Genomic DNA, 27,940 nt, shown 5'->3' with positions numbered 1-27,940 from the left:
TGAAAGAAAAGAGTTGTTTTTGGATTTTAAAAGAAACTGTTGGGAGTCACTTTAAAGTAATTCTTCTGCAGTAGGAAGATCATCAAGTGAATTCTCTTTAACACCATCAAGACCAGTTGAGCTTGTGTAGGTTTTTCATACAGTGTACTCTTTATGTTTCTGACACAGAAGCTGTCACTCTGACTCACTTGTGCGGAAATGTGTCCCATGCGTCTCGTGGTTTGGGACGCCCCCACGGCCCCACTTGCTCCCGGCTGATTGACTACATTGGACCTCTGGACCCCTCTTGGTCTGCCCGTGGTGTCTCACTATCGCACTATTCCCGTGTGGTCAGTCAACTCCTGCCGGGCCACTGTGGCCCTTGAAACTAAACTGTGCCTGTTTTCGACTCTCTGGACCATTTACAGGCTAACGGTATTGGCTAACAATGTTTGTTGGAAAGGCTGCCCAGCAGTGGGCCAGTAGCCAAGGCATTCAGTGGTCATTTCACAGCCTTTGTCATCCTTGGGCTCCTGGTATCACTAAGAGGTGGAATGGATTTTTAAAAAATCAACTCAACAAAGACCCGTCACTGTCTCCTCCTGGTATATACACTTTAGTAAGGCCATTTGTTCACTGACTGTAGCTGTCCCTAGAATGGGACCATTGTTTCTAGGCCATCTCCTGGGTAAAGACCGAGTCAAAGGGGCTGGGAGCTACATAAACGATTTTGAAAATTTGGGATTCTTTCCTCCTCACTGCTGCATATGGTGCGTCTTTCCGCCCTAATGTCAAGCCCTCCTGATTGGTGCATCCTCTGGGGGGTTGGGGGGGTGGGGTGGGCAGGCCAACCACAAGGGGCTTCAGAGATTGGAGTTAACGTTGAAGAGTCTGCTTGGATTCTCCCTGGGATGACTGGTCGTGCATCGTGAAGACTGGGGCCACTTGGTGGTTGAGTGCCCTGTGTGCCGAATCTCCCTGCAGCGGTCCATGTCGTTGCTGTGACTTTGTAAACATGCTACTAGTTCATTCTCAGGTGACCTTTACAAACAAAAGGTCTAAGGTGTGAGTAGGTGATAGAAGAGGGGACGCTATCCCTACTGGGACATGGGGCGCCTGGGGGGGCTCAGTCAGTTAAGCGTCCGACTTCAGCTCAGGTCACGATCTCAGCTCATGGCTTCAGTCCCTGTGTCAGGCTCTGCGATGACTGCTCAGAGCCGGGAGCCTGCTTCTGATTCTGTGTCTCCTCCCTCTGCTCCTCCCCAGCTCGTGCTCTGTCTCTGTCCCTCTTTCACAAAAATAAACATTAAGAAGCAAATTTATACCTACTGGACAGGAAACCCTCAGGGACAGGGCACCTTAGACCCTGATGGTAGGAGCTGCAACCAGTGCTCCGTCCTGGAGGTCCAACACCACAGCCTGCCAGTCACCTGGCCTGCCGAACCCTGCACCTGGCAGTGTGGCCTGTCCTGGGTGATTCTGCTGTGCCCGGTGCCATCAGCAGCAGCTCCTGAATGTGATCCCCACCCTGCACGTTTACAAACACACGGACCTGCACAGACTCGTTCCACTCTGGCTGATAACAAAATCACACACTTCAGATGCCCAGGGAGCCATGGCTTATGCCGTACATAGTGATTGAGGCGACAGTACTCCGTGGCACTGCCCACGTGCTGGTGTCCAAGTCAGGTTTAACCAATCCTGAACCAGAATCAGTGCCCTGTGCTCCAGTAATCCGTGTGTTGACATGTGGGAAAGAACGAGCCATAATGTCTCCCCATTGGGCACAAGGGTTGCTTTTGGGCCTTGTAATTGGTAATGACGCCAAAGAACCGAGGTCAGTCTGAAGTCCCTTGGGTGGATCCTAATGGATGATAATATTAGTGTTGGACTCCATCCTGACGTAGGCCCTGCTGATTCACAGCTGGAGGCTCGACGACAGGCCGGCCTCCTATCAACAGGACTCACCGCTGCTTGGAGTCTTGTTGAGATTGCTTTAAATGCTGCGTGAGAGAAACAGTGATTCGGTCTCGGGTTCTGTTAGATGATTAATCAGGGTGGCATACTCGTGTGAAAATTCACCAGGAGCCAGGAGGGGTGGCTTGTCAGGAGAGGTGTGTCTCATGCGGCTACAAGGCTTCCTGGGCGTGCCAAGCATATGTGACCCTGCCAGCTGGTTACCTGGGCCACTTCTCAGGGTTCGGTTTGCAGGGAGTGCCTTTCGGGATGAGGTAATGGCTCCCTCTAGGACAAAGAGCAGGCTTGCTTGCTGCTTCCTGTGAAGCAGAAGGTTCCCCAAGCTCTGCTCTTGTAATGCAACCCATTGCCCCCATCGGGCAAACGAACCCGACACAAGCTGATGCTTTAAGCTGCTTGCCGTAATAAAGCCTTTTGTCACTGACCCAGGAATCTCAAGGCTTCTGCCAGCATTTTGGAAACAGTTACAGGCTGACTTACTAGCTTGCAAATAGAGTGACATCAAATCCCAGACACAACAGTCAGCTGAGTGGTGGCCAAGCCTGGCTTTCCCTGGCCGGGCTGTCAGCCCCTTGGCACATCCCAAAGGGTGGCCCATCAAGATGTTCTGATCATTAGTTTTCCAGAATGTACAGGGCCAGTGCAGCACTTCTGTGGGAAAGTAAACAGTCTCTACATACTGTGTGCTTAAAGTCCTCCATCTCCTGGGATGTGGTTAAGTTCAAAGAAAATATTCCAGAACAGGGATTATGATGTTTATAGCACCAGGACTCTGTTCATGTCAACTTCAGGAAAGAGATGAAAGCGGACCTTGCACAGCAGTTACTTTTCCAATGAGCAAGGTCAGTCCTCAGATGAGGAGCACAGGACCCCCACGGAGGACTGTATCCCAGCAGCCCACCCCCCTTGGCTTCCCTGGCCACTAAAGTTGGCATCCAGCAACCTCTTCATAAATTGCAGTGATTAAATAAAAGCTTTAAGGGCCTCCGTGACTCTCCAAAGAATGTCAGCTGGAGAAATGTTAGAGGAAGGGTAAGCTGATTTAGTAGTGAATGACCATATTGCGGGACAGTTGGGGACACAAGTCCCTTTTTCCTACAAAGAAGGGGTTGCTTACACCCTCAGAACCAAGTCATTTTAGGCAGAAATAATGTGGAAACACAGGAGGGCAGAGCTGTTAAGAGATCAGGGGCAGGCAGGGCCAGGGGAGACATAAGCTACTGTCCCCGCACCTGTTAGCATGGTACACAAATACTGAATGGAGGGATTATTTTCTCAGAAGCAGGACAATCTTTAGCCCTCACCTGTTTCTCATCAGGCATTTGTGTTCACCTTCCAGGCTTTAATCTGGTGTCCATTTGTCAATCTTCTGGGTTAAAGCAAGGGAGTAAGTGTATATTCACTGCCACCAATAGGGAGTAGTGACAGGATCCCGCATCTGTTTTCCCTCTCTTTCTTCCAGGAAAGTCCCCAGGTTTTACCTCGGTACATGGCTACCCAGCTAGGAGCTGGGAGATCATCATAGTCTCCCCTGCAGCTAGACGTGACCATGTGTCTGACCTGGCAAGAGGGACATGTGCTATTTCCGAGTGAGGTCCTTAAAGGAGTTGGTGGGCCCTCCATTTGCCCTTTCCCTTCCCAACAACCCAGTGATGGAAGCCAGCTTCCCTGTATGTCCAAGGGCATCCCTGGAAGGATACAGGACAGAGGAAGGAGCCTGGGTCCCCGAGTGATTCTGTGGGAGAGAAAAGTGAAGCTATCTTGTTAACGCTTTCTGTTCTTTTCCACACCCTAACTACAATACAGTTAGTACAATACAGCCAGGAGTGAACAGAGGGGAACTTGGAGGATCAGGCCGTGCCCTTCCCCAGAGCCACTCACCCTCCCCACAATCTTAGCAAAGTAGTAAAAAGCCAGCCACTTCATCTTGTGTCTGGAAGGCCTCCCACTACTGCTCTGCAACCTACTAGCTCAGTGTCGTTGGGTGTAAAACCATCTTTTTGAGGTTCAACTGCCTCATATAGAACATGGGATCCTACTGCCAGTTTAATGAGTAATCTTAGGAGATTGTGTTTGTGAATAATACAAACTACCGTTTATTGAGCATCCACTTACCTTGTGCCAGGCAAAACCATCACTTTCCGAGGGAAGTCTTCCACCGTACAGAGGGCAAAACAGGCAGAGTGGTTGACTTAATTGTCCACAGAGCAAGAAGAGAGAGAGTGAGGACTCACCTGTGAGCAGACTGACCTCCACAACCCACGCTCATAGCCACTCTGCCTGCTGTAACCTGCCATCGCATTAGTAGAGTGCCTGGCATCAGGTAACCTCGCTAATTCACCAAATGACAGCACGCACCCTTTCTGGGTGCTGAGCAAAGCAGACAAGGTCTCCAACCCACGTGGAATTTACGTTTTGCTTGGAGAAACATTTTTTTCTCATATCCTGCATCTAGTTGTGGGCAAAGCCACAATCATGATTCACCACCTCTTCTCACTCAGAGTAAAGATCAAAGATCTTTGATGTACAAGTCCCCCCACTGTCCATCCCTCCTGACCTACATTTCCCCCTCCATTCTCACTGCCATTCTGAACTCCTTGCAGCTCTTCATCACACGGGTACATTCCTGCCTCAGGACCTTTGCACTTACCATTCCTGCTGCCTACAACACTTCATGTGCTTGCATTTGCTTACCTCCTTATCCAGATCTTTACTCAAAGATTTCAGTAAAGCTTTCCCTGTTAACTCTTATCTGAAATCCAGCCTCTTCCCAACAGACCATATAGTTATTACCTAGCCCCCTTTTTAGCAGCATTTTTCTTCTTAGCACATATTACTTTTTAAAACGTAGCTTTATTGAGGTGTGAGTTACATAAAACTCACCCATTTCAAATGTGCACCTCAGTGGTTTTTAATAATTTTATCAAGTGGTGCAATTATCACCATCAGTCAGTTTTAGAATGTGTTTTCATCCCCACCCCAATAAGATCTCTCATGCTCAAAGTCGGTCCCGTTCTCCACGCAGCTAGCTCCCAGCAATGGCTAACCTGCTGTCTCAATAGCCCTTCTCGGAACACTTCCCATGAGTGACATCCTACAATACGTAGTCTCTTGTGTCTGGCACCTCTCACCTCGCATGTTTTTGAGGTTCACGTGTGATGCAGTATATGTCAGTTCATTCCTTTTTATGGCTGAGTAACATCCCAGTATAGATACATTTTATGTCCATTTACCAGCTGATGGGACATCTTAGTTTCCATTTGTTTCTAACATTCTGTACATTTTACGGGGCGCCTGGGTGGCTCAGTCGGTTGGGCGTCCGACTTTGGCTCAGGTTATGATCTCACTGCTTGTGAGTTCGAGCCTCGTGTCAGGCTCTGTGCTGACAGCTCGGGGCCTGGAGCCTGCTTCGGATTCTGTGTCTCCCTCTCTCTGTCCCTCCCCTGCTCACACTCTGTTCTCTCAAACAAACAAACAAAAAAAATTAACATTCTGTACATTTTACTGTGTTTCCCCCACTGGAATGTCAATTCCATGAGGCTGGAATTTTTGTTTTTGTTACCTCTGTATCCCCAGCACTTGGACTGCGCCAGGCACATAGTAGGTACTCAACAAATACACGATGAAGGAACTGAGAATAAGGATAACTCCAGATAGAAGTAAGCAAGGACTATGCTGACCATCAAGCAGGGGAAAGAGGTTAAAGGGACGGGCAACGTGGAGCCGGCAGTCAGAGCAGAGGAACCCACTCCGGAGCAGAGGCCGCAGTGCACAAGGCTGATCACCCCCCGTTCATCATCATCCCCAGGCCTCAGTCATCACTGCCACCTGGATGCCAGCCCTGCCTGCCCGCTCCTGCAGGTATGGCAGCCCAGCTCCTGGTGGCAGGGCTGGACCAGGGAGGGACCCGCGAGGACACTTAGCCTCACAGCGATGGGAGCAGACGGCTCAGGTCTCCCAGCTTCGCCCTCGGACCGACTGGCCAGGCCCGGCGCGAGGAGGGCAGACTGGATTCGGGGGCTGTCCCTTCCTCTGAGCGTTCACCAGGTGAGCCACAGGAACCAGGCAGAGCCTTGGCCGTGAGCCACACTGTCTGGGTGTGAATCCCGCTTCTAGCCCATCCGTACTACATTGCCGTTCATCATCTTACTTCAATGTTTGGTCCCTCAGTTTTCTCATCTGTAAAACGGGGATAATAACAATACCCACCTTTTCATTGAACAAACCAAAACATTATTTTACAAGCACTTACTCTGTGCCAGGCACAGTCGTAGGAAACTACTCTTTTTGATCCTTACTACAACCCCATATGGTAGCTGCCGTTTACAGATGAGGAAACCGAGGCACAGGGAGGCAAAGCAACTTTCCTGAGCTCACACCACTACTAAGTGGTACAGTGGGGCTTCGAATCCAGCAGGCTCATTCCAAGTTCATGCTCTTCACCCCTTTGGACACTGCTGCTCACAGAGCCATCCAGGGGTTGTTGAAAGTGACTTCAGAGTGTGAAACCTTTGGAACGGTGCCTGGCATGTGGTAAGTACACAGGGAGTGTTAGCATGATGACGGGACACAGGTCATGGGGAGGCACCCTCCCTCTCGTTCCTTCAAAAGCAGGCATCTGCTTTTGAAAAAAAAAAAAAAGCAGGCATCTGCTTTTGAAAAAAAGGCTTCCCTTTTGAGGGAAGCAGATGACAGTTCTAGCCCCCTCCCCAGAAGTCTACAGCTAGCTGCTCATACACTGCCCTCCCGAACCCATCCACACAGTTCCCCCTCACTTGCCAAGTCCACCAGGTGGGGTGGAAATACAACAATTAACTGAGGAAATCCCCATTTCCCACAGAGGAAAACTTGGGTGGTCCCGGGGAGGGGCTGTGAGTCAAGGCTAAGGACTCTGAACAAGGCTGGGTGGGGCTCCGCAGAAGTCCTTGGGCAGGCAGCTCCCATGCTCCTCCCCACACCCCTCCCTCTGCCCTCCTGGCACTACAAAGGCCCTCCTGGCGCTCCCCACATACCTCCTCTCACCATGGAGTTCGACCTGGCTGCAGGTGCGCTCCTGGGAGGTGGGGAGTTTGAGGGGCAGGGGGCCGGGTGGAAACCCAGAAACCTCCTCCAAGGGCGCATCTCCTTCGCCCGGACCAGCCCACCCGACTTCTCTCTCCACAGCCCTGGACTCCACCTCCAAGAAGCCACAGGGGACAGCCCAGGTGGGAGACCACAAACACAGCACCCCCAAAGTTCAGGGCCCGTCAGAGGCCGGGGCGGCAGATAAACCGAAGGTAAGTCACCTCAGGACCAGGCACGCGCCTCCGGGTGTGAAGGTGGGGTGTTGCCTTTGAACCCAGGGTCCCGCGAGCGTTGGGGCTTCCAACCTGGGGGCGGGGTAAGGGGTCCTGGCCTCACTGTCCTGCCTCCAACTAGCATGGCCACGGTCACCGCAGCTCCTCAGACTCCAGCAGCAGCAGCAGCTCCGGCGACTCGGACGTGGAAGCAAAGGTAAGAGGCTTTCCCCCTCCCACCGGCATTCCAGGTGAGGGCAGAGTCCCGGCCCACATGCCGGGCGATCGTTCCACCGATGGAACCGTCTCCTCTCCCATCCTCACCGCCCTCGGCCCCACAGCCTCACGCTGCCGCGTCGGACAAGCACAAAAGCACAGCCGGCAAGGTCAAGAAGCCCAAGGTGAAAAAGCAGAAGAAGAAAGAAAAGGCGAAGAAAGAGGCTCCTCACTGACCGACCTGGGCGGGGGTCTCATTAAACCTTTTCTCGGCCGGACGGCCGCCTTCCGGTCTCGAGGTGCTGTGGTGTGTCGGCCCCGCCCCGCCCCGCTCGCCCGTCCCCCTGCCCCGGCCTGGCCTGCCCCCTGCCGGGCAGCCGCGCGCGCCGCCAAGGAGAGGCCGCCCACGCCGTGCCCATCACGGTTTATTGTTTCCTGAACAGCGGCCGCACCGCGGGGCGGCCTGTGCAGCTGGAGATCTCAGCACCTCGGCGAGGGGAGGGGGCGGGGTCTCGGGAGGGGGGCAGCGCCGGTGCCAGGGCGGGGGGGCGGGGCCCCCGGGGGCGACGGGCAGAGGGGAGGCGGGCGCAGCCGGCCGCCGGGAGCAGCAGCTGGAGGCGGGGGCCGGGTCGCCCTCACCGCACCAGGTGGAAGGTGAGCCAGTACATGAGCAGGGGCTGCGCCGCCGCCACGGCCATGGTCAGGTACATGCGCAGCTGGTTCCTGGCCCCGCGCACCGGGACCCCCTCGGCCGCTGCCTCCGCCAGGATCTTCAGCCGCAGCGTCCGGATCTGGGGCGGGAGGGGGGTCACCCTGAGTCGTCGCCGGGGCGGGGCGCCTGGGTGTACTTCCAAGCCCTGCCTCTCTTCCTCCACGGGGGTGGCTGGGCTCAAGTTTCAGCTCATGGGGAGCCCGGGTTCCCCCCAAACCTCCAAACAGATGGCGAGGACTTCCTCCTACCCAAGCCTTGTGAGAAAACGTGAGGGTTCCAAACTCCAACGGCAGGAGAGTCCCCTGAGTGAGATGGGGACTTCGTGGGGCACACCCTGCCTGAAGAGGTGGCTGGGCTCAGCCACGGCTGCTGCCACGGGCTTATGTTGGCCCGAGGACAATTTTTCAACACAAGCCAGGATGATTTAAAAAAAAAACAAAAAAAAACCCAAAACTTTTAAATAATGACACCTAAGTCAAAGTTTATCTGAGGGTCAGACTTGGCCAGTGTTTGCCCTCTGCTCCTCACATATGCTCACACTGCATCCTCCCAGTACCCTGAGATGCAATCATTCCCCTTTTTACAAAAGGGGAAACAAGGTTAAAGAGGGGAAGTGATTTGCCTGGGACCCAGAGAAGCTATTGCCAGGGGTACTGAAACTTTTTTCATCCTAACAGACGTTCTGGCAGGAAAGCCCACCATGTAAGGAGTGTGGAGTGAGGGCAAGAGCCCACTTTAACAGCCCAGCGGGGCTCCTTCTCTTCCTTCAGGCCCAGCTTGGACACCCCCTCTTCCAGGAAGCTCTCCTGACTCCCAGGCTGGGGTAGCCACTCCAAGGCTGCTCAGTGCAGCAATGTGCCTCTTGTATCAATTCCCAACCTGACATCCTCTGCTTGGATGCCTCCAGGGGACCCCAACTCTGAGGGCTTGTGCCCTCAAGCCTCATCCTCCCCTGAACCCCAGCTCACCATGAACACAAAGATAGACACGCAGCACCAGCCCAGCACCAGGTAGTAGCCAATCTTCCCAAAGAGCAGGCCCATAAGGACCCCGCCAATCATCCTGGGAGGAGAGGGGAAGGCTGGTCTGAGGGAGAGGACTCAGGGCTGGGGCTGGCAGGGGGGAAGGGGGAGGGGTACTTACCCAACATATTTGTAGCCCAAGAAGGCCACCAGATCGATAGTGGTGAGGTCGGTGTTGACAGTGACCAGGTAGAGACTGAGCAGGATGGCCAGCACCTCCAATGTCAGCCAGGCCAGCGCAGAGCTCGCCTGCAGCCCCAGGAGGTCTGGGGAGAACCTGCCGGCACCAAGCTCTGTCACTTGGCTGACCGGCTCCCACCCTCCCAGAGGATCCACCTGCAGACAGCCTGTGTTGGGTGGGTCTAGAGACTCAACAGTGACCAAGATGGATCTGGACCCTGCCCGCACGGAAATGTCATTCCAGGGAAGGCTGACCTGTCCTCAGTGACAGCCCAGAGAAGCGAGGGCTGGGATGAGGGAAGCACAGGGCAGGGGAGTTGCTGGACCCAGCTGGGAGAAAGTATCAGAGAAGACTTCCCAGAGGAGAGGATACCTGAGCTGAGGCCCGAAGGAATAAGGAGCTGACTGGGGAAGAAGGACCATGGTCTCTGCCATATCCCCATTGCCTCAACAATTAATGGATTCTAATGACAATTGTTTTTGATGCCACAAAAGAAATGAACTGGGGCCCATGAGCAAGAGGTGGGGGCTTGGCCCAGGCTGGGGGATGGAAAGGCTTCCCCGAGTAAGTGCCATCAGAGTGGAGACGTTGCAAGTGAGCAGGTGCTGAGCAGGTGACGCAGGGAAGTAACATACTCCTGAGTCAAGGCCCCGGAGAGGCAGCACCAGGCCCTCTGGAGGATGGAAAGAGGCCCAGAGTGGCACAGCAGAACGAGGAGGGGCAGAGCGAGGCTGTGTGGAGGCCGTGGAGTGCCAGACTAAGGGGCCAGGGCTTGATCTGGGGAGGGGAGAGCTACGGGCAGCTTCTGAGCAGGGTGGGACTTGGCCAGGCCCACATCCCAACAACACCTTTAGCCGTTGCAGAGGGGATGTGGGCAGGGCAAGCTGGTGAGGAGGCAGTGAGGACAAGCGTGATCTGGTGATGGAGGCTAAGAAGGAGGATGGAGTTAGAGTCGCCCACTACAGGTGTGGTGATAGGCTACACATGGGTGGAAAGCGAGGGAGGAGGGCAGGGTGACACTGAGGGTGTCACTAAGGGCCCTGTGCCAGGCTGGCTCTGAGGGCGACACCAAGGGCCCTGCGCCAGGCTGACTGGGAGCACGGTGGGGCTGCCCTGAGAGAGGAGATCCAAGACACCTTCCTGACTGCCCCTCAGCCCCCCAGCCCTCACCCCGCTCTGCCTACTCCAGGCCTCCCTTACCTATCCTGGGTCCCCAGCGCCAGGCCAGCCACCAAGACATAGGTGATGAAAGCCATAGCTGTGGGAGGCAGACACACAGACACGGGTCAGAGGAAGACGGACCATCCTGGGCCACTAGGCACCTAAACCTCTGCCCTAGACGTGCCCACCCAGAGGGAGGAGGGTGCCGGGCGGTGACGGGGAGGGTGAAACCTGGAATGTAGAGGTCAGGAGCATTGACGTCAAAGCGGGGGGCGACTGGTGTGTCCTGCTGGTACTGTACTTCCCAGTCCTGTGGGGAGAGTGGGGGGAGCAGCAGGACCCCCAGAGCTGGGCTCCTGCCGCACGGCGCAAACCCACCCAGCCTGCCCCTCCCTCACGCCGCCCGGCCTCTGACTCACCCTCTACCCTCCACCCCCACCCGGAGGCCCTCCCTCCTCAGACCGTGTTCCCGTCGGCGGAGGCAGTGCTGACCTGGTGCAGGTAGGGGAAGAAGAGCAGGCCTAGCTTCTTGCCCACGTACATGGTGTCCACGGCAAAGTAATACTTGAGCTTGGTGACGGGGATGAAGCGGTCAATCTGGGGGGAGGGAGAGCCCAAGCCTGAAGCCCCGGCCTCACGGCCCCCGCCTTCCCCCGACGCCCACCAGCCCAGAACTCACGTTCTTATCCACCAGCTCCTTGCCCTGTGCGGCCAGGCTGCTCCCGTAGGCCATGGCCATGTTGGACACAGGATCGGCCAGGAAGGCCTCCTGGGGCGATGCAGAGGCTGGCGCGTAGCCCAGGCCTCCAGGTGCCCGCTGGGCCCCATAGCCCCGGCTCTGGGCCGAACTTGTGTCATCGAAAAGCTGGTGGGGGTCAGCCATGCCCGGCTGGGACACCGGGATCCTCCGCTTTGACGCTGCAGGGGAAGAGGAGTGGGGAGCCTCACTCATTCTGCAGGTGCTCTCCTCTCGCGGCAGTGAGGCGCTGGTTTTGGTGTCAGATGGGCCACCCAGTCAAGCGCAGGCAGGCTCTGTCTGCCCGTCATGTGTCCATCCAAATAACAGTGACGATACGTTGATGGCTACTATGTACTTGGCCTACTGTGTACCAAGCCTTTTACAAACAAGGTCTCTGTGTCTCCCTTCATGCCCTCCTTCACTTGTTCGCTCCAGCCACACGGCCTTCAATGTTCACCGGAAACACCAGGCCCGCTCCCACCTCACGGCCTCTGCCCCGGCCGTTCCTCTGCCTGGATGCTTCCGCCCTCCCCTCCGCCAGGTCTTGGCTCTGTGGTGCCTTCCCACCCGACCATCCTGTCTACAACCACATGTCCCTTGGCAGCAGGGACATCCCCTGCCGCCCACCCCCTTCCCCGCTTCACTTACATCGAGAACTCGGTGCCGGCTGACATATTAGCTGTTTTATTTTGTTCACTGTCTCCCCACTAAAATGTGTGCCTCCAAGGGGCGGAGCTTCGTCTTGTTCATGCATGAACCCCTCGCCCCTAACACGGGGCTAGGGCAGGTGCCTGACAAAACCCTGCGAGGTAAGAGGCTATCTCCACGTCACAGATGTGGTAACCGAGGCTCAGACAGGGGAAGTGACTTGTGCAAAGGGCCACACTGAGTGAGTGACAGAGCAAGAGTCTAGCCCAGGCGGGCCTGATAGCTAGGGCAATAACTGAACCACGCACCAGCACTCAGCACATACCAGGCTGTGTGCTCAGCACTGCGGATGAACTCATTCAGTCCTCACGGCAGCCCCACTTTGTGCCAGTGCTATCACTGTCCCCATTTGACAGACAGGAAAAGCGAGCCCCAGAGAAGTTCAGGCCCTTGCCCAAAGTCACTCAGACAGTATGAAGCAGAGCCGGGTGTCAGGTCTGGAAAAAGTCCCTCTGGCTTCCTGTGGGGAACAGACTGGGGTGGGAGGCAGGAAGAGGGGAGGAGGGAGAGGTATGGGAGCAGGGTGGGAATCGGGATGGAGGGGTGGGACAGTGATGGGGAGGGGGATGGGCTGCTTCTGGCCAGATTCTGGAGGGGGTAGGGATGGGGCCTGCTGGAGGTGGGCTTAGTTAGGGTAGGGTAAAGAAGAGGGAAGAGAAGGGGAATATGGACAGGGCGGATTTGAACCCAGCACTCTGGCTCTGGGGCCCCAGCTCCTCAACCGCAAGCAATGCCACCACAGCAGATACTTACGGAGCTCCTCCTATGTGCCAGGCGCCCTTGTGGGCACAGGGGAAGGGTAAGAGGGTTACAATGGGATGGGGGAGAGGAATCAAATAATCTGTGTCCTGGCTTTGCACCTCAGTTCTCTCTTCTGTAGAACAGAGTCAATGGCCCAAGGCCAAGGGACACTTATAGACTCCTCAGCTCCTGGCCTGGCACATAAAAAGTGTCAATTCCTGTCACCTGTTATGGATCACTAGTCCCTCAACTCTTCCTCTCAGTTATCTGCAGCCTGAAAACAGACCCAGGTGTGCTCAATCCCACAGCAAGCGGCACTGGCCTGGCCCCTTATCCCCAAGGCCCACTCTCCTTTCCCCTCTCCCACTTCTGAAAGTTTTGGTGCAAGCCCTTCTTCCCTCCCCATCACTCCCCAAGCCCTTGATATTTGGGGTTCTGGCCCCACTAGCCTCCTAAACACCCCTCTGCACTGCCGGGCCAAGACTGTTAGCCACTGTCACCCGACCCAGGCCCTCGGAAGCATTCGATGCCACTATCCCAAATGCCAATCTCCAACTCTCTGCTCCCTTGGTTTCTGAGACACTGTACCTAAGTCCTTCTCTTTCCTGAGCCCCACAAACACCTCCTGAGCACCCCCATGTCTTAGGCTCCGCTGCAGGCATGGTGGATATAGCAATGATCAAAAAGACAAAAACTCCTGGGGCACCTGGGTAGCACAGTCGGATAAGCGTCCGACTCTTGGTTTTGGCTCAGGTCATGACCTCACAGTTCACGGGTTTGGGTCCCACTCTGGACTCTGTGCTGACAGCGCAGAGCCTGCTAGGGATTCTTTCTCTCTCTGCCCCTCCCCCACTGTCTCTCAAAATAAATAAACTTAAAAAAATTAATTAAAACGACAAGAACTCCTGCATTTGCGGAGCTGACGGTCTCGGGATGGGTCCCTCTCCAGCCTTGGCTTATTTTCAGCTCTCTGAAACATGGGGCCACATTTTCCACCCTTCTGGCTTTGCCTCTCACCTAGAGCAATCTCACCCACCTTGGGTGCCTTGGGCCCTGGGCTCTGTCTCCAGTTGCCACCTCTCTCCTGGCTCCACATCCATGTGTGGCCAGTTCCGGACCACGCCCTCTGGCTGCCCCTGGGGCCTCACGTCAGTGTCCAAGCCCCTGACTCCCCTTCTTTCTGACATCCAACCGACTAGTTGCTGGTTCTCGCCCACTGTGGCTCGGTGCTTATCCTCCCTTTTCAGACCCTGTCATCTTGAGCCTGACTTAGATGTCCTCCTACCAGGTCCCCCTGCCTATTCTTGCCCCACCAACCTTCTCTCCGTCAGCAGCCAGATTTTAAACGCAAAAGAATATTTCATGTCCGCTGCCGAAGATCAGTCCCCACTGTGCTGAGAATAAAAGCCACACGCATGACCCAGCTACGCCAACCACCCTGGTTTGCTACCTCTCCTGGGGCTCACAGTGCCCAGTCGCACTGGCCTCTCGGGCCCTGACTCTGCCAAGCTCCTGGCCCACACAGACTTGAACATGCACGGCTATCCCTTTGGAACATCTCCCCACAATTAACACCTGCCAAAACAGCACTCAGGCCTCAGCTCAAGTGTTTCTTTTGCAGAGACCTTCCTCTCTCCTCAGTATAAAGCACCAGCCTCACCTTGTTCTCATAATATCCAGCGTTCTTTTTTCCCTTCTGAGCATTTACCACATTTGCTAACTATATATGCATTTGTCCACTTGTTTACTGGGTACAAGCTTCCAACGCTTTTCCTTCCCACCACAAATCCCCTTCTCCGGTCGAATTCCTCACAAGACATACCTCTTTCAGGAGGCATCACTGACACGCCCAGCCTGGGTCACACGCCTTACGTGGACTACCACAATCCCTCCATCCCGGCCTTGACCCCTCTGCCTGTGCTTCCCCCATCAGGTTACCATCACTCTAAACTGCCGCTGTCTTCTGCTTTCTACTGGTAGTGCATGAGGACAGGAACCAAGGCTGTCTGGGCACTGCTGTGGCCCCGGCAACACCCACCACAGGGCCAGCCAGGCACCTTATTATTATGGTGGAAGAAAGGAATGAGCACATGGTGCCTCTGAACCCCCATCACATCCTGGATTATTCCCTTTACAGCCCTAATTACTCCCCAGATTTTCTTGCTGACTTGCTTGTTCCGAGTTTAGTGTCTGCCTCGCCACTAAACTCTGAGTTGTAAGTTAACAAGGACTAGTGCTATGCTAGTTACTACCAGGTACCCAAATTCCAGCAAAGGGCCTGGCACAAGGGGAGCTGCGGCAGGACATGCTGAAAGAATAAATGAGATGTACGCACAGTCACGGAGATGAAGAAGAACTTAAAGAGAGATACAAATTAAGAAAAACGGGAAGAGGGGGTGAACAGTCCAAGATATATAGGTTCAAATCTTATGTGAGAAGTAAACATGGCCCTCTGAGCTCACGAAGGGCTTGAACGCTGTCCTACGGAGCGTGGGCGACAGCCGGAGGCCACGGAAGGGTGGGGAGAAGGCAGCTCGCTAACTGCAAATGAATGAAAGTCGTCTTTTCCTGCACACCACACATTATCCCGCCCAAAGTTTTCTTCCAAAGGAATTTCCTAAAGAAAAGAAGAATCCACCCCAACGCGCCCCCTACCCGGACCTGGCATCTTAGCGCTGTGCACACCCTGAAGCTCTAGATCCCTGACCCCGTGACCTCCGACCTGCAGCGACCTCGCCAACTGCCGCGGCAGCCCCGCCACGCCCCCCGCCAGCCCGCCCGATCTCCTCGACCGGCCACGTACGCCACTTACGCTGCCGGGGCGTCCCCGCCGCCGCCAAGCCTGCCGGGTGCATCCTTTACCGCCGCAGCCGCTGCTGCCGCCGCCACCGCCCCAGCCGCTGTTCGAAATGTGCCCGCCCGGCTCCCGTAGCCACGCCCCAGCGACGGCGCGACAGCCAATAGGCATAACGATCGCATAGAGGCCACGCCCCTCGCGGAGGCCTGGACCAGTTGGCAGCGGGCAAGAGGCGGGGAGCGGAGACCCGTGGTGTAAGGCGAGAGTCAGCACTAAGGCGGATAGGTGGGCGGAGCCGAGGACAATCCAGGAGTAGGCGGTCTCGCGCATGACGAGAAATGTAGGTATCGGGACAGGAGACTTCTGGGAAATGGAGTTCTCTTTATAGACGGACGCTCAATTTGGATCACAGAGAGCACTGGAGAGCCAGAGAAGGGTGTGGAGCAGGAAAGGAGAGATCCATTTGTGTTCTCGAGGGCCTAAGAGGAGTTATGCAGACTCTTACGCTTGTACAATTAAAATTACAATTTTAATTTTGTATTAAAGTGAATACATAGAGTGAGAAGAGGACACCCAGTAAGTCAGGTAGGAAGAACCAGGGGTCTTTCTTTGGAGGTATCTTTAGACATTTATCCAGAGATTCATAAAAATACTCTTGCGTTGTGACCTGGCTTCCCCTGTCTGCCAAAACCACTCTGCAACCTCCAGCAACACATCACACACACACGCAAGTGAGGAGCCTTAAAAGTTAGGTTTCCTCAATCTTCTCTCTGTCCCTCAGTCTCCCCCTTTTCTGTCCCTCGGTCTCCTCCACTTATCTCAGGCAAAAATAATGGTAGAAGTGACTTCTGGGCAGTGATAGCACTCCAGAAGGATGTCAGCAAGCGTCCCTGTCACTGTGGCTTTCCCTTTCCTCCTCTGAGATCTTGTCTTTTCTAGGAAACTTGAGGACTGTTTCTGGTTTCTCAGTTATGAGTCCTGGCTCATTCGTGGTCCTTTTACATGAGTGAGGCTCCCCCATTCCCCTTCTGCACCTCTGGCGTACCATCTATCCCTCTGGCTCCACTGCCATTTCTTCACCTTCAGTTCTCCCTTCTAAGTTCTTCCGTGACTATTTTGTAATGTTCACAGCATTTTATTAATAAAGCAAGTGTTTTGGCTTCCCGTTGGCCTCATATTTACCCCTTACCAGTTTTGGGATTAGTCCATTTTTAAGCCTAAATATTCTCATCTGTTTAATGGGCATAGTATAGGAGAGGATGAGGATTCAGTACAAGCCCACTGTACAGGACCCGGCATATTGTAAGTCTTTGATCACTGGCAGCTACAGTTACTGGTTTTATTATCAAGTGTCTCTTCCTGTGGGTTGTCAGCCTCAAGTTGGGCTCTGCCCCTAGAACTGCCACAGTTTCATAAATAGAACCAGCTAGGGTGTGTCTGAGCTGGGCGCTAAGCCCCACTCCTCTGCCATTCTGATGTGGCGGGGATCCTGGCTGCCCTCCAAAGGCCTGAAGGGAGAGTGCTGAGTTACAGCTGGAGGGGGATGTGAGGAACAAACAGGGAACCGGGAAGGAAAAATTTCCCCTTAAACAGAGGTGTGATTCTGGTTCTGCCAGAGAGACCCCGGCTCACTCATATTCACCTTTTTTTTTTTTTTTTTAAATAGGCTCCACACCCAGCACAGAGCCCAACACGGGCTCTGAGACACACAACCCTGAGATCAAGACCTGAACTGCTATCCAGAGTTGGATACCCAATTGAATGAGCCACCCAGGTGCCCCTAACTTTTTTTTTTTTTTTTAACCTAATTCCCTTTAATGTCTCAGCTCAGATATCCCCTTCCTCGGGTAGTTTTCTTGACCTCCCCAAACTGGATCAGGTTACCTCTTTGGGTTCCTGTGGGCTCCACAGTCCTTTAGGCTTCCCCCATCCCAGCTCCAGTTACTCTCCTGTGCTTCCCTGATCACACACCTGACCCTCTGGGCTGTGGCTCTGTTGAAGCAGCAACAGGGGCTGAGAGCTGAGAGCCCCCTGAGGGCCACGTCTAGAACTCGAGGACAAGGTCTAGAACTGTCTTGGTCGCTGCTGTATTCCCCGCATCACTCACCAAAGGGTCAGGCACAAAGTAGGCGCTGAGCAAAGATCTGAGCTAAGGCACCCCACTCTGTCCATGGGGGCACAGACGACGCCTGCCTCTGTGGTGCCCCTCATTATACAAGCGTCCCCTCCGGGTGGACGCAACCAGAGCACGACGTGGCAAATGGAGCAAGGACTGGATTTCAGTTTGTCCTCTTGTCCCCTCAACCACGAGCCTGGATGCAGTGCGCGATCTTTGCCGCCCGGCGCGATGGCCCTGAGGAGTTGGGGAGCAACTTCTCGGTCTGCGAGAGGAAAAAAGTTAGGCTTTTCTCTAACATAGGGAGCCGCGACTCCTGGGCGGAAGAGAGGGAAGGAATGGAGGGAATGGAGGAACCCCCCCGCCTCCTCCGCCCTTCCCGTCCCGTTGGACTCCTGGGTCCGGGAACGCGCGGCTCCGCCCTCACACCTGGCGCTGGGGCGTGCCTCAGTTTACCGGAGGCGGGGCGTTCCTCCACCCCCGCCCCCCTCCTTTTCCCTCTTCCTCTTCGGGGCGCTAGCAGCCGCGCCTCGAGCACTGCCGGAACTGAAGCTGGGCTCCTGGCGGCCCGGAGGCGGGGGCCACGTCAGCGGGGCGGCGGGGGCCGTGCGAGCGCCGGTCGCGGCGGGCGCCATGCGGCGGGGCGCACTCCTGGCGGGCGCCCTGGCGGCCTACGCCGTGTACCTGGTGCTGGGCGCGCTGCTGGTGGCGTGGCTGGAGCGGCCGCACGAAGCTCGCCTCCGGGCCGAGCTGGAGACGCTGCGCGCGGAGCTGCTGCGGCGCAGCCCGTGTGTGGCCGCCCCCGCCCTGGACGCCTTCGTGGAGAGGGTGCTGGCGGCCGGACGGCTGGGACGCGCCGCTCTCGCCAACGCTTCGGGGCCCGCCAACAACTCCGACCCCGCCTGGGACTTTGCCTCCGCTCTCTTCTTCGCCAGCACGCTGGTCACCACCGTGGGTACGTGAGCGCCGCCCCACCTGGGGACCCGGGAGTCATCATGAAATACTCTTACCCCAGCGGATCACTCGCAGTCCGCTCTGGAACTAGAATCCCCTGGAACACCCCCCGCGCCCCCCCAACGAGGATCCAGGACCCACACCGGTGGGATCCGCCTCCCTTGGGAAGCCCCCATCCAAGCCCTTCCTCCCAGCAGGAAACCTCCCCCCGTCCCACTTCCCTCCTGGACTAGGGCTGCCCTCAGGGTACCTTCCAGGGAGCATCTGGGACCCCATTCCTCTGCCGGAAACCCCTGGGAGCTCCATCCGTCCAGTCCCCTCTGGGCCTAGGACTACTTTCAGAGACCTCTAGCGAAGACCCAAGACGGTCCACCTGAGACCCTCTCCCCCTCTGGACCCGGACCTCAACCACACAAGGACCTCTGCCCTTCTCTCTGGGCTCAGACCGCCATTCCCTCCAACACTATCTCCTGAGTCTCCAGATATGTCCTTCGGGGATGCCCCTTGGGAAATCCTACCCCAGCCCCCTCCTGACCCTGGTGCCCCAGCAAAGACCTTGAATGTCCACACCCTCTCAGGGCACCATCACTACAGACTTTACTTCCAGTACAGACCCCTCAACAAGGACCAGGGCCCCGGGTCGGTGATTTCCAACCCCTCTGGACCTAGACCAGTCCCCAGCAAGGGCCCCCATCCTCCTCCAGACCAAGGACCACCCTCATCCTCATATTCCCCATACTCCCTAGCAGGCAGCCCTGACTGCAGACACAGGACCCCTGCATCTTGACATCTCCCCTGTACTGGGAACCTCCAAGGCAGGGTTTTCCTCCCAGAAGGGCCACCCCCATTCCCTCTGTACCTGGGACTTCCAATTCAGCAGCTCCCAACTGTGGATGTATGAGAGGGACCCATCATGGTGGGAGCTAGAGCACCTCCAGGAAGGACCAGTGACCTTCCAACCAGAAGCTGGTCAGCCAGGACTTCCACCTCTCCAGTCCCAAAACCAGCTCCAGCAAAACTTCTAGCACTTTCCAAACTAGAGACTCTCCATAGGAGCCTCTTTGAACACCAGAACCCCTAGATGAGGCTCTCACCACTCTCTGGACCCTTGTACCCCTCAGTAAGAGCCCCAGAGCCACCCGGACCTTCTCCCAAGGACCCCAGTGCCCTCTGCACACACTGTCTTTGAGAGCCGCATCCTGCTTCACACACCCCCCTCCACAGGAGGCCAGCTGAGGGACTGTGCTCTCCATACCTGCTACCCCTGTCCGCCCTGGATTGCCTAAGAATGGGAATCTTCTGGAGATCTGACACCCCTCCAGTCTTCTCCAGACCCACAAATGGGACCTCCGTCTCCACTCCAACACTGCCCCAGCCTGCTTTGGGCCTGAAATTCTCCCTTCTATCAAGGATGCTCCAGGACCTCAGCACCCTGGAACCTTCCCCAATATCCATTCATGACCATTACTGCTTTCCACCCTTCATACTCTCCACCAGGACCTGGGACACCTGTCCCCTCCCATCATCCCTTTAGCACTGTCTACCTGCATCAGGTCCCCTCAAGCATCCTTGGGCTCAGAAACCCCCTTGCCTGACGACTCCTGTCCTGATCCCATTTGTGATTCACAAGATGTCCCCACTGGTGCCTGTCCCCTCCTTCCTCTGAACTCAGGATGCCAGCCCCAAAACAGGATCCATTTCAAACCAGGGCACTGGGACTCCCCAGATCCCCTTCTCTGAACACCACCGCCCCCCCTGCCTCCAGCAGATGGAACCGACCTCCTCCCCCCAGCCCTACCCTGAAAGTCCCTTCTTGCTTCGTGGCCAGACCTGGGAAATTCCTTTGTTGTCAGGTTCTGCGGGTCCTCCCCACTGCCCTTACCTAGCCCCCAAACTTCCTCTTTGTCTCTGCAGGGGATTTGGACTGGGGGAGGAGACTGCGACAGGCCCAGACTCTTAACTCCCCTTCCTGCCGGAAGTAGCAGGTGGCCTAACCTTTGGTGCCACCCATTGTGTGGTGCCCATTGTGTGGACCAGCAAGCCAAGACCACAGACAGCAGAGCCAGGATGCTTCTCCCAGACTCTCTTCTACAAGCTGGCTGGGCCGGCCCGACCTGCTTCTGGGCTTCACTGGTCACATCAGTGTCTCCCTTTGCCTCCTCCCAGATCCTGGCTTCTGACAAGTCGCCCCAGGCAGGACAGGTGCAGAAGCCAAACTCAAGGCAGGCACACGCAGGCTTCGGTTCCCACTCAGCTGCTGCTCCTCTGGGCCTCAGTGTCCCCCCTCATCTCTTGAATGGAGATCATCGATCGCACTCCCCACCTCACAATAGTAGTGAAACCCATAGAGTACTTAGCACACACGGGCTTTAACTAGGTCAGTGCAGCAGCCTTGTGGGGCAGGTGCCATTTGCGGCAGTAGAAACTGCAGTAGAAACTTTTTCAGCAGTAGAAACTGAAGCCCAGAGAGGTTGGATGATTTGCCCAAGACCACACGGCTAGGAAGGCGTAGAGAGATGGGAACTGAGGCCATGAGGCCTCAGAGCCCCATGCTTTTAACCGGTACACCATGCTAGGTTTCATAGGCTTGCGTGAAGAAGGGTGATATTCCTGTGTATTGTGAAAGAAAAGTTTATTCTTTTTTTTTTTTTAAGTTTATTTATTTATTTATTTATTTTGAGAGAGAGCACAAGTGGTGGAGGGGCAGAGAGAGAGGGGTCAGAGGATCAGAAGCAGGCTCCGTGCTGACAGCAGAGAGCCCCGTGTGGGGCTTGAACTCAGGAACCATGAGATCATGACCTGAGCCGAAGGCAGATGCTTAACCTTAATTGACTGAGCGTCCCAGGTGCCCCCAAAAGTTTATTCTGATACTTGTTAAAAATGGTAAGTTACTGGGGCCCCTGGATGGCTCGGTCGGTTAAGTGTCCAACTCTTGATTTCGTCTCAGGTCATGATCACAGCTCAGGTCACGATCTCACGGTTTGTGAGATCAAGCCCCATGTCGGGCTCCACACTGAGCAGAACTTGCTTGGGATTCTGTGTCTCCCCCTTTCTCTCTGCCCCTCCCCCACTTGCTGTCTCTCAAAAAATAAACAAACATTTTAAAAAATGGTAAGTTATTGCAATAGGGGAGTGAGACTGACCTCAATTCTGAATATAGCAAAGACAGCTGGAGATTTAGAGCCAAGAGTGGAGTGAGGGGTCAGTGGATAGAAAAGTTACCAAGAGGCGACACAAGGGGAGGGGGATTCTTAGTAAACTGGCTTAGGAGCCCTGCTAAAACCGGGCCTAGTCAAGAAGAGAGCTCAGAGGAAGCTGGCTGCCGTTTGGTCAAGGAGGGAGTCCTTGCGGTGCTGGTGATACCTGAGGTTTACTGAGCCTTGGCTATCATTGTCATTGTTGGTGAAGCCAGGAGGCCTGGATTTATCTAGAGAGGTAGAAACCACAGCATCTCTGGTTTTGCCTTAGGCCGGCGTCTTTGGAGGAAGACCTGGGGCCTGGAATCCATCCAGCCAGCCTTGCTGCGGTTGAGGCCAGGCCGGGGTGGAAGAGTCAGCCCACCCGGAACTGGGAACTGGGAACGGGAGAGAGGAAGTGAGCGTTACAGTCATGCTAACTCCTTCCGTGCCCTTGCTAAGTGCTATGCCCAGTTCCAGCCTGGAAGGATTATTGCAACTGTGCTTGAGGAAAGGGATTGTTTTGAGTCCATTTTGCGGTACTCGGAACAAACTGAAGCTCTGAGGGAAGAAACTCCTTGGCCAAGGTCACACAGGGAATAAATGGCAAAGCACTGAGTTGGACTCTGCTCTGTGAGGTAGTCAGTTGAGGCTCACAGCCTCCATTCTATGCTAACTCCGTGATGTCTCTGTTTATAAGGTTTTTGTGTCATTAGCAAAACTATCATTTCAGCCAGGCCACTGGAGTTTCTCCATTCAAATCCTTGTAATTAATGAAGGTCGGAGCCATATGTGAGGTGATAAACCTCACATAACAGTTGCTTAAAAAGATGAATGTTTGTTTCTGGCTCATATTCAAGGTTGTCGGTCCAAGACTGGAACGGTGCTGCATCATTGGAGACCCTTGTGCTCCTCTGTGTAGTTTCCATTCACAAGGTCACCTCATGGTCCAAGATGGCCGCTCAACCCCAGTCTTCATGTCTATGTTCCAGCCAACAGGAGGAGGGAGGAAAGAAAGGGGATAGGCATTTTCCGCTTTTAAAGGACACTTGTTTTTAAGTTTATTTTGAGTGAGAGAGAGAGAAAGGAGGGGTAAAGAGAGAAGGAGAGAGAGAATCCCAAGCAGGCTCTGCACTGTCAGTGAAGTGCCCGACATAGGGCTCGAACTCACTGACCACGAGATCACGACCTGAGCCGTAATTAAGAGTTAGACGCTTAACCGATTGAGCCACCCAGGCGCTTGAGGACACTTTCTAGAAGTTGCTTGCTTCTCTCATGTATAACTCATTGACCAGAAATTATTACAGAGTCATGCCGAGCTGCACAGGGGGGATGTCTTTATCCTAGGTGCCCATGTGTCCAGCAAGACCCAGAGGATTCTTTTTTACCCCAATTTTTTAAAATGGTGGTAAAATATACATAACAAAATGTACCGTCTTAGCCATTTTTACGTGGACAGCTCGGTGGTATTCAGTACATTCATATTGTTATACAACCATCACCACTATTCATCTCCCTTTTCATCTTGCAGATCTGAAACTTACAGGGCACCTGGCTGGCTCAGTCTGTAGAGCATGGGACTCTGGTTCTTGGGGTCATGAGTTCAAGCCCCACGCTGGGCTTACTCAAAAAAAACCACACACACACACATACTGAAACGATACCAGTCAAACAATTATCTCCCCATTCCCTGCTCTCCCCAGCCTCTGGCAACCACCATTCTAATCTTTCTGTTTCTTTTTTTTTTCTTTTTTCTTTTTTTTTTTTAATTTTTTTTTTTTAATGTCTATTTATTTTTGAGACAGAGAGAGACAGAGCATGAATGGGAGAAGGTCAGAGAGAGGGAGACACAGAATCTGAAATGGGCTCCAGGCTCTGAGCTGTCAGCACAGAGCCTGACGTGGGGCTCGAACCCACGGACCGCGAGATCATGACCCGAGCCGAAGTCGGCCGCCTAACCGACTGAGCCACCCAGGCGCCCCTAATCTTTCTGTTTCTATGAATTTGCCTACTTTCAGCACCTCCGACAAGTGGAACCCTATAGTATTTGTCTCTTTGTGATTAGCTTGTTTAACTTATAATGTCCTCAAGGTTCATTCGTGTTATAGTATGTGTCAGATTGTGCTTACTTAAAAAAGGTTTTTTAAATGTTTATTTATTTTTGAGAGAGACCTTGCGTGCGCATGAGCGGGGCAAGGGGCAGAGGGAAAGGGGGACACAGAACTCTACACTGTCAGTGCAGAGCCCGATGCAGGGCTGGAACCCATGAAATGTGAGATCAAGACCTGAGCCGAAACCAAGATTCAGATGCTTAACCCACTGAGCCACCCAGGCACCCCTCAGTTCTTTTGACTATATCAAAACCAGGGACCTTTTTGTATGGAAGACAGGCGCAGATGAATGTCTGCTCCTGTGTGGGGTGTTTCCACATTTTCATTGATCACAGGGTTGAATCTGTGGTCTTTGGGGCGAGACGTTTTACTGTCAACGTAAACCAGGGCCCTTACCACCCCAGTCACACTTCTGACCCTTTGGTTTGATTTTTTTGTAAAATGAAAAGAGATTTTATTTGAAAAAAAAAAAATTTAACATTTATTTATTTTTGAGAGACAGGGAGAGCGTGAACAGGGGAGGGGCAGAGAGAGGGAGACACAGAATCGGAAGCAGGCTCCAGGCTCCGAGCTGTCAGCGCAGAGCTGGGTGTGGGGCTCAAACTCACAGACCACGAGATCATGACCTGAGCTGAAGTCAGACGCTTAACCAACTGAGCTACCCAGACGCCCCAAATAAAAAGAGATTTTAAATTATACATTGCCAAAGTAAGCCGGTATCTCCAACACCTGAATTCCCCTTTATCATCTTTCTGGGTTTTTTTTTTTTTTATAATTTTTTAAAATGTTTTTTTTTTTTATTTTTGAGAGAGAGAGAGAACAAGTTGGGGAGGGGCAGAGAGAGATGGGGACACAGGATCTGAAGCAGGCTCCACGCTGTCAGCACTGGGCCTGATGTGGGATTTGAACTCTCGAACTGTCAGATCATGACCTGTGTGGAAGTCGGAGGCTCAACTGACTGAGCCACCCAGGTGCCCCGATCTTTCTGTTTGCAGCACTCACACCCACGCTAACCTTCCTGTGTTCCCGCAGCCCTCCGGTAACCCAGTGGGACTTGGCACACCCATTTTAGAGAAAGAGATTCTAAGGCTCTGAGCCAAACTAGAGCCTGCACCCTTCATTCATTATTTTGACTATTGATCAAGTGCCCACTATGTGCCAGGTACCAGGGCTATGGCGGGGAACAAAACAGACAGGAGCCCCTGCCCTCGTGGAGCTGCACCCTAGCGGGGAGACACTAAGCAAATAAGGAAACCACATAGTATGTCAGAAGGTGGAAGTGCTATGAACACAAACCAAAAATAACAACAGGGAAGAAGGTATAACAGTTCAGGTAAGGTGGTAAGGGAGGGGAGGCCTCACTGAAAAAGCTGACATTTGAGCAAAGACCTGAAGGAAGGAGAGGGAACCAGCCCTGGGGTGGGGGAAGAGCTTTCCACGGGGGGGGGGGGGGGGGGGGACAGTCAGTGCAAAGGCCCTGAGGTGGGAGCCGTGGTGCCTCGTTAGATTGTGCGGGGTTTTGTGGGTCATGATGTCCTTTTACTTGAGTGGGAGGGAGCCAAAGGGGGGCTCTAAGTGTGGGAGGATCATGACCTCACTCAGGTGTTCATCGGGTCCCTCTGGCTGTGTGTGGGGAACAGACTCCTGGCAAAGGTCAGGGGAGAAGGGAGACCAGGGAGAAGGCTGCTGATTAGACAGGCCCAAGGTGGGGCCATGGGACTGAGGTGCGGTAAAGCGAGTGGGTTCAGGATCTATACGAAGTTTAAGACAACAGGACTCACTGACAGTGGAATATGGATGTGAGTGAGAGAGTCAAGGACACGAGGCTCACGGCCTGAGCAGTGGAGGGTTGGATGTGCCAATGATGAAGTTTTAGGGTGATGGGAGAGGGGGTTGGAGCTGATGGCCAAAAAAGAATTCTTGAAGACATCTTTGGTACAAAAAGGTAGATTGCATTAAAGTACAGGGACAGGACCCATGGACAGTTAGGCTAACTGGTTATGTACCATGGACTTGGGGGAGGTAAAGTCAAAAGGGAAGTTTCCAAAGAGACTTTCATATGCTAAGAAAGACTCACCGCTTACTGGAGGCCTAGCTATTGTCAAGCTAAGGTTGTTCTTCCCTCCAGCAAAGCATTAACATTAAGACAGTAGGGAGTTCCTGAACTTTAGGCCATTGATGGGATTGCCTCTCTCTTATAAACTGTTGGAGACTCTTCCCAGTTTAACCATTTGATTTTTGTCCTTTCCTGTTTTGGGGTAGCCTGGAGCATCCAAGGAATATCACACATACCCCCTAGCGGCAGGGGGAGAGGGCAGGTAGGCTAGTTTGTACTTCGCGGGGCCCTCGGCCTGCCCTATGTTCCCTCATCACCATCACTTGAGAGACTGTGGGAGGGGCAGTTTCCAGGGTGAAATTAAGCGTCGCTTTAGGGTGGCCGCGGACTCCCAAACGGAGGTGCCAGGCGGACAGAAGGCTTTCCCCTTGCTCCCGCAGGCTACGGGTACACGACGCCGCTGACCGATGCGGGCAAGGCCTTTTCCATTGCCTTTGCGCTCCTGGGCGTGCCGGCCACCATGCTGCTGCTGACGTCCTCGGCCCAGCGCCTGTCGCTGCTTCTGACCCACGCGCCCCTCCTCCGGCTGACCACGCGTTGGGGCTGGGACCTCCGGCAGGTGGCCTGCTGGCACCTGGTGCTCCTGCTGGGAGTCGTAGTGACCACCTGCTTCCTGGTGCCGGCTGCCATCTTCGCGCGCCTCGAGGAGGGCTGGAGCTTCCTGGACGCCTTCTACTTCTGCTTCATCTCTCTGTCCACCATCGGCCTGGGTGACTACGTGCCCGGAGAGGCCCCCGGCCAGCCCCACCGGGCCCTTTACAAGGTGCTGGTCACAGGTGAGTAGAGCGGCCGGCCGGGGACCAAGGGTGGGGCACGGCCTTGTCCCGGAGGGTCTGGGGGGCCCGGCCCTGTCCCAGGGGTCTGAGTTCACCCGCCGCCCCTCCGCCGGCTCCGCAGCCTACCTCTTCCTGGGCCTGGTCGCCATGATGCTAGTGCTGCAGACTTTCCGCTACGTGTCCGACCTTCACGGCTTCACGGAGCTCGTCCTGTTGCCCAGTCCTTGTCCCGCCAGCCCCGGCGAGGATGACGACGATCGGGTGGACATCGTGGACCCGCAGCCGGAGTCGCAGCAGCAGCTGGCCGCCGGCTCCCACGCCGACTACGCCTCCATCCCCAGGTAGCCGAGGCCGGGAGGGCCTGGCCCGCGGCTGAGGGGGCCACGTGACTGGCGCTGCCGTCCTGGACCGTCCGCGAGCGCGCGCCCGAGCTCTCGAGGCACTGCCACCGGCCGGCCGTCCTTTGTTGGACGTGTCCCTGTCCCAGGTTCCACCGCCTCATTCTCCCGCCCCCCCCCCCCCCCCATCTCTCACTCCCCACACCCTGGGCTCTCTGGCTTCCCTCTCACTCTCCTTGTGTCTCATTCTTTTACTGACTTCACCTGCCTCTCCCTCAGCCGCTCATCACCTGCCAGTCCTAGCAGGCTCTGGGCTCGGACCTCATTCCGGGCACTCGACTGCTCACTACACTGTGGGCAAGTGGCTGCCCTTGTCTGAGCTCGGATGTCCTCGTCTAGTCAAATGGAAACGATACGTCCACTCATCCCCAACCCCCTCCCATGAGCAGGTCCCAGGCTGAACGGTGCTAGGGACACTGCAGTGGTTGAGATGGCCCCGGGCCCTCCTCTCACGGGTTCCTAGTCCAGCGAGCTAGACAGACCTGTCCCCACACAGTGACGACCCAGAATAGGCAGGACTGCGGTGGGGGAGGCAGGGTGGCCGGCAGCGCGTTCGAGAAGGCCCGGGCAGAGCGGGCAGGGCTGAGGTGGATGGAGGAAGCACGGGGACTCTGCCCGATCCAGCCCGCAGGGTCAGGGAGATCTTTCTAGAAGAAGGGTTAACAACTCGGCCCTGAAATCTGAGGAGTAGTCAGGGGAAGAAGGTGGACCTTGTTTTATCTCAAGTGTCCCTCGGGAGCAAGACCCACGTGGCGAGCGCGGGGGTTGGGCCTGCGCCACAGAA

At 54.9% G+C, this 27,940-nt stretch overlaps 3 protein-coding genes across 6 annotated transcripts; 2 read left to right on the top strand and 1 right to left on the bottom strand.

Moving 5' to 3' along the window:
* Window positions 1-6,895: 6,895 nt before the first annotated feature.
* CE2H19orf33 (chromosome E2 C19orf33 homolog) lies at window positions 6,896-7,740 on the top strand. The gene is made up of 4 exons (XM_042918995.1): window positions 6,896-7,001; window positions 7,120-7,232; window positions 7,375-7,449; window positions 7,574-7,740. Exons 1-4 carry the CDS (start codon window positions 6,899-6,901, stop codon window positions 7,682-7,684), a joined length of 402 nt encoding a protein of 133 aa, XP_042774929.1. The 5' UTR covers window positions 6,896-6,898; the 3' UTR covers window positions 7,685-7,740.
* Window positions 7,741-7,855: 115 nt separating this feature from the next.
* Window positions 7,856-15,604, bottom strand: YIF1B (Yip1 interacting factor homolog B, membrane trafficking protein). Of its 4 annotated transcripts, XM_042919947.1 has the most exons (9): window positions 15,374-15,428; window positions 11,912-12,065; window positions 11,204-11,442; window positions 11,017-11,121; window positions 10,756-10,834; window positions 10,564-10,621; window positions 9,304-9,459; window positions 9,129-9,222; window positions 7,856-8,239 (listed from the first exon to the last, which is right to left on the bottom strand). In XM_042919947.1, exons 2-9 carry the CDS (start codon window positions 12,015-12,017, stop codon window positions 8,084-8,086), a joined length of 993 nt encoding a protein of 330 aa, XP_042775881.1. In that variant the 5' UTR covers window positions 12,018-12,065; window positions 15,374-15,428; the 3' UTR covers window positions 7,856-8,083. The 4 variants fall into 4 exon arrangements, with proteins under 4 accessions (XP_042775881.1, XP_042775882.1, XP_042775883.1 ...); XM_042919948.1 differs by lacking the exons at window positions 11,912-12,065; window positions 15,374-15,428 and adding an exon at window positions 15,516-15,604; XM_042919949.1 differs by lacking the exons at window positions 11,912-12,065; window positions 15,374-15,428 and adding an exon at window positions 15,525-15,597.
* Window positions 15,605-18,258: 2,654 nt separating this feature from the next.
* On the top strand, window positions 18,259-27,271 carry KCNK6 (potassium two pore domain channel subfamily K member 6). Its single transcript, XM_042919742.1, has 3 exons — window positions 18,259-18,580; window positions 26,363-26,758; window positions 26,880-27,271. The coding sequence occupies exons 1-3, from the start codon at window positions 18,259-18,261 to the stop codon at window positions 27,101-27,103; spliced, it is 942 nt and encodes a 313-aa protein (XP_042775676.1). The 3' UTR covers window positions 27,104-27,271.
* The last annotated feature ends 669 nt before the right edge of the window (window positions 27,272-27,940 follow it).

This window comes from Panthera leo, chromosome E2, assembly GCF_018350215.1.
Source record: "Panthera leo isolate Ple1 chromosome E2, P.leo_Ple1_pat1.1, whole genome shotgun sequence".
Lineage (NCBI taxonomy): Eukaryota > Metazoa > Chordata > Mammalia > Carnivora > Felidae > Panthera > Panthera leo.
The sequence above is the reverse complement of the archived record's forward strand: the minus strand, read 5'-3'. Positions and strand labels throughout refer to the sequence as shown.